The sequence below is a fragment of the Megalobrama amblycephala genome, linkage group LG1, assembly GCF_018812025.1.
Source record: "Megalobrama amblycephala isolate DHTTF-2021 linkage group LG1, ASM1881202v1, whole genome shotgun sequence".
In the NCBI taxonomy this organism is placed as follows: domain Eukaryota; kingdom Metazoa; phylum Chordata; class Actinopteri; order Cypriniformes; family Xenocyprididae; genus Megalobrama; species Megalobrama amblycephala.
Window position 1 is genome coordinate 48298615 of NC_063044.1, and position 6000 is coordinate 48304614.

Consider the following 6000-nt stretch of genomic DNA (forward strand, 5'->3'; position numbering starts at 1 on the left):
AACACTGACCTTAACCCGATAAGTGCATCTCTTAAAGAGCACATGTAAGAATTCGTTGCTGTGTGCATTTAATGATATTTGAAAAAGTACAACAACTTTATTAATGTTACTTTGTAATGTGCATGTTTGTTTCAGACCCACACAAATGCATTTTTCTTTACAAAGTATTATATAATTATAATAACCGCCATTTATTGGTTATAGATGACAGCATAAATGGCAGTAACTCATACATGTGTACAATGTAATTTCCACAAACACACTTCAGGTATCATACGGAAGAACTCAGTGAGCGGCAGCAGCAGCGGGTCACAGGAGAGGACCAGTAAAGGAGTGACCTTTGCCACTGATTACGCCAGAATTGTAAGTGTAACCACAGACCTTCTATTTACTTTAATTGATTATTACCTTTCTGCACCTTCTGCACCTCTTTTTTTGGTTTGTTCTTTAACCCCACTAATGGAATTCTCATTTTAGATGCTAGATGCACTGACCTTCCTTTTTATCTTTCCAACAGTGATTTGATTTGCTGAGGAGCTCTTTGGCCCCCGTCCTATTCTTGTTATGGATTGAAGTGACAACACTGCGTCCTCATGAAACTGCATGTGTGAGCACATGTTTGTAGAACGAAGAGTGTTTTCTTCACAGGCTGTGATGTGAATATTTTAACCAGTATACCTCTGCTCAGTATTCTAAGGATGACTTGCTTACCTAGTGAGCTTTCTGAAGAGACACGGGATTTGAAAGCAGACTATATACATGAAACGTGTTTAGAGATGCGATGTAGCTGATCTCAGCACTGATTTATGGAGAAATGCCCACTCGTTTTCAGCTATAGCACCCCCGGTGGTTGAATGTATTAATTGCAAATGTGTTTTTACTTATTAGGCAGTCCATGTGGTTGCTCTTTTCGCTATAATTTTGTCCATATTGCATTAATTATAGCTCAACTTGTCAGTTAATTTTTATTTTCAAACTCCCAGGAAGTCATAAATACCTGAACGAATCGGTACTGTAAACAGTTTAACTTTTTTTCTTTTGGAAAATTACGATGCAATTGAATGCATGCAAGAACTTTTAGGCCTCACTGTAGGTTTGCTTTTACATAAAACAGTATCATGTATATATTTGACAATGTAAAAACGTTCATTATAGATTTCAGTTCAAATGTGACTTTGTTGCTTAAATATTTTGCACACACCAATTGCACAAATAGTTTTTATAAAAAAACCCATAACTCGCAGTATTGATTATGATTTTATTTCTCTTTTTTGATAGAGAACCTTCCTATTTCTCTCTGATTGTTGTAGTTATTCTGAGTATCCACATCATAAAACAATGCAGAATGCAAGTTCTGGAATCATTGTAATATTTAAATGAGGGTAATAAGCATATTTTAATGTGCTTATCAGTCAAATCTCATTTAGATGTTGCATAAAAGTGACTGAATAAATGGATTTCTGTAGATATCAATCTAAACAAAGTATCTAAATCCAACTTTTAGAGAACAAATAGTGGACAATCACTCAAATAAACCTAAATGCAATTCATTAAATACCCATACTGCCATTTTTTGTTTTGTTTTCTATATTATAAATTATACATTTAGTTTTAATTTTAGATGGTACTGATTAAAAATTTAATTCCTCCCAATATTAAAACCTATCATACAGTGAATTTGCTTTGAAACTCTTCTTAACCGTCTTAATGCTTTTCCTTTTGTTATTCGTATCTTAATAGTTAATAGAGTGTGAAATGAAGATGTTAACTCGTGTTTTCTTAATTGAAAGACGAAATACAAGCAAACACTGACACATCGCACTTTTCTGCAAGGCGTTTGCCAGTAGATGATCTGTATATAAGGACAGGGATGAATTACGGCGTGTCTAAGATTATATTCCACTGCCTATGCAGCGATTTTACATATATATTAATGTGTGAAGACAAAAAGAAACATTGACAACTGAGAAACTGTGAAGTTTGAACAATTGTTGCCTTAAAGTATCTGCGTTTGATGGGACAGCAGGTGTGTTCTACTGCATAGCAAGAAAAGATTTATATAATATAGATATATTTAGATAAAGAGAAAAGCTGTATTATATTATGTGGGGGAAAAATGTTATACTGCCATTCTGCCTCTTTTTTCCTTTTTTTTTTACTCTGATTTCTGGATGAAACATGATTGTTGTAAATATACAAATAAATAATGATTCACAAAAAAACAAATGTTTCTTGAGATTAAAACTGTATGAATATGTCACATATGCTGGGGTCCAAAGGTCTGAGACCACAAGTAAAAATGCTGATTTTTGCATACTTTTTCAACATCCAATTCCAGTTTATTGTTGTAATATTTTTTTCAAATTATTACAACATTTTTCAACATTTAAATTATATTTCAGCATAACTATATATGATTAATAGATTAGTAATCTAGAAATAGTGCATAAGGTTTTTTTTTTTTTTTTTTTTTTTTTTTTTTTTTTAAATCCATTGTAGATCATACTGTAGCCTTTTAATAAAAAACAACTTTATTTCTAGGTTTGAAGGGGTAGTTCATTCAGTTTATTCTCCCTCGGGCCATATAATTATTCCTGGGATTCAGTAATATTTCAACTGTGATTTTTTTTTTTTTTTTTTTTTTTTAACTACATATGATTATTTTTCTAAATACCCCACATCATTAGGCACATATCAAACCTCCAACAAAGTATATTTTCCCACCTCAGGCATGAAAGACCTTTTATTATTTTCAGTTTTTTAATTCTCAACCCCGTAACAGACAAAATGGAATTGATTTAAAAAGGATTTTACACAAAACTTGTTATAAAACAAACATCTCTGCTCATGTGTCCCTCATAACAGTTTAATAACTACAAATGTAACATTTATTTTTTTAATTTTCACATTTTTTTATGGGACTGAAGTTACTTTACTTTTGTAAAAATGTTTTCATTTTAGATGTTATTGTGTTTTATTGTGTTCGTCCTTAATATGTCAGGTGGTAATCAGCAAGAAATGCCTTAATTTTTAATTGTCTTCCCTATTTTTTTTTCTATTAATGTGACAGGGTTGAGAATACTGGGATTAAAGACTGTAACAGGTTTGAAGGTAGATATTGCCTTCAATTTTATGTTTTTAATTCTCTCTCTCATATTTCTGGTCATGCACAACACTGTCTTTCTGCTGCTGATGTGGGTGCCATTTCTGACATAGGATGCTTGTCAATGTTTAAGTGGACAAATTACATCAAATATTCTATTTATAACAAAATTATGAGTTGTCATGATTTGGGTAAGGATCAAGTTTACAACCCTGAAAAAATGAGAAATATGCAGTATGTAACAGGGTTGAGTGTTTTTTGTTTTTTTTTTGCTCAAAATGGCCACTGCTCCTTGTGTAGTGTAGGAGAGTAGACCATATATGGCAGCAATGAAAAAGGTAGGCCTACATTGTATATACTTATGGATTAAAATAAAAGTTTGAAAAATAATAATTTTCCATATGTGATGGGGCTGAGTTGTTAAACTTTATAGTGCCCTCCCTGACTATAACACACCTCAAAAATGTGAATAATACTACTTATCATCTTCTGCACCACTGTTAAAGATGTCATTTCTGGTAAATTATGTCACATATGGGTGGAGTCTAAATCATTATGGCAAGGAAAGGCAAGGCAATTTTATTTTTATAGCACATTTCATAAACAATGGTAATTCAAAGTGCTTTACATAAAGAAGAAGAATAAAAATAGAACATAAGGAATAGAAATAACAGTAAAAACAGAATTTTGCTATCTGGATGGAAGAGCTAGGAAGTCTCAGGGAGTGGTGGTGTTGTTGTTGTTGTTGTTGTCCGTCAGAGCGGATGGTCACAGAATGGTTGGTGTGACAGAGTTGAGTTCAGACCGAGGGACATAACTTAATAGTCTGGTTTTTATAAAATAACTTGCATTTTTTTTTTTTTTTTAAGGAAAAATATCTTTCACAAGAAAGTAACACAAATAAATACGTTATTGCCAAAAATTACAGACACTGCTCATTTTGTTAAATATTTTTTTAAATGCAAACTCAGTGAAGTGCCACAGGGACATGACAAAATGCTCATTAAAAAAACAAAAAAAAAAAAAAAACAATAATTATCTATATTCATTATAATGGACATACCAAAGTATTGTGAAAAGCTTTTAAAATTTAATTTTTGTGAACCGCCATTTTAAAAAGTCTGGGGGAAGAATTACCCAGGTGTCTTTTTTTCTTCAGTAGAAATGTAAAAAAAAAAAATTTTTTTTTTTTTTTTTTTTTTTTTGCTGAAACCATGGTTCTTGGTGATTCATATAATGCAAGTCAGCGGCTAGAGTAAAAACAATAAAATAAAATAAAATAAAAAACATAGAACATAAAAACATATAAAATACAGGCAAAAGAAGTGTAATGCCAGTGGCTCCTGATGTCATAATGCAACAGGAAGCTCGCGCTCCAGACACTTAATTGTGAACGCGCTCAGGACAGTTTGCTAAGGCTGTGTTGTAATGTTGTAAATAATGTTCATTTTTTTTGGCACAGACCGATCGTTTTGTTTCATAAGACCTCATGTATTGTCAGGGGCCACGGGTATTAACTTTGTTTTGCCTGTGTATATATATTTTTTTGACTATCAAAGTGACCGTGGCCGTTGGATGATACCGTATGAATCTTCTTTACTGTCACCTAACGTTACATCTCGGATGGCCTGAGGGTGAGTAAATTAACAACAAATTTTTGGCTGTAATATCCCTTTAAGTGGCAACAGATATATTTGCATCCATTTCTTTTTCTTTTTTTAAACAAATCCGAGCACGAATGTTCAGTTTGGCGGTGAGCAGCTGTTATTTATAACTGCGTGCATTCCCCAGATAGTCTCAACGTCCAAAAACATCATCTGCACTGACCCTTCTCCTGCTGGAGAATGAAGAGAGTGATATTTTTAGTACCTATTGTTTCTAAACTAGGTTGATACAGGTCATCATCACATTGTGTAGCGTATTTATACTGCAAGACAGCCAAAGAGCAATAAACCAAAAACCAGCTCCATCCAAAGACTACATCGGGGGGACTCGTTGCTTGTAGATTGTTCCTTCTTTGTTTAATGATCCAGTTTGACAGTATGGTCGGATGCTGGCTGTAAAATTATGTAACGGCTTGAATATGTCCTTGTTTGGAAATGAGCCTTCTTGCTGCTCTGTTTATGGTTTCAAACAGTCGTATTGGCCAAAGCACAGCCATAAAGAAGAATTAATACTATTTCTATTTATTCAGCGGAAGGGAATGAAGTCATGTGTTAGTGTATTGTTGCATCAATATAGAAATATGGGTTGGAAAAAAAAAAAAAAAAACATCTGTGAAGAACAAAACTGTAATTGAACTTGGGTTTGCTTTCACCTCACGGCCACTAGAGGTCAGTGAAGACTCTCTTTCGGTCTTAAATCGGATCATATGGCAAAAATAAGCTACTCTGTCAGTCACTGCATTCCAATAAATTAATAGTATGTGAGATTAGTAACAAAAAACAACAACAAAAACATTTGGATGACAAAGTTGCCAATATTACCCACAAACCCCTTGCACTAAGAAATGAGTTTGTGGCAGTTTTCAATGCTCTTTAGTCAGGGTAAATGTCATATTTAATTCTTTTCATGCATGAAAATGAGGCTGTGAGAGATAGAAGTACAGTACATTTCGTTTTTCACTTACAGGTAGATAAATTTATTATGGAGACGTCCACCCTGACTACATAGAAACTATGAACCAGTGTTGTTATCGATAACTAAAACTTAATTAAAGCTGCAGTCCGTAACTTTTTTTGGTTAAAAATGATCCAAAATCAATTTTTGAGCAAGTACATAACCAGCCAGTACATAACCATCTCATTATCTTAGCTCGATTAACAATGGTAAGCTTGTAATAATGTTTTATAATAGAGGCCCCAGGGATGACGCGTTTTTGTAGGCCAACCCGGAAG

General features: G+C 33.2%; 1 protein-coding gene across 3 annotated transcripts in view; it reads left to right on the forward strand.

Moving 5' to 3' along the window:
• The window catches only part of wnk4b (WNK lysine deficient protein kinase 4b), a 72953-nt gene extending 70731 nt beyond the window's left edge, over nucleotides 1–2222 (forward strand). For all 3 annotated transcript variants that reach the window (XM_048197757.1, XM_048197767.1, XM_048197773.1), the window contains exons 19-20: nucleotides 269–363; nucleotides 518–2222. In XM_048197757.1, coding sequence (XP_048053714.1) covers nucleotides 269–363; nucleotides 518–520 — 98 coding nt within the window. In that variant the 3' untranslated portion in view covers nucleotides 521–2222. The remainder of the gene's footprint in view (nucleotides 1–268; nucleotides 364–517) is intronic.
• The last annotated feature ends 3778 nt before the right edge of the window (nucleotides 2223–6000 follow it).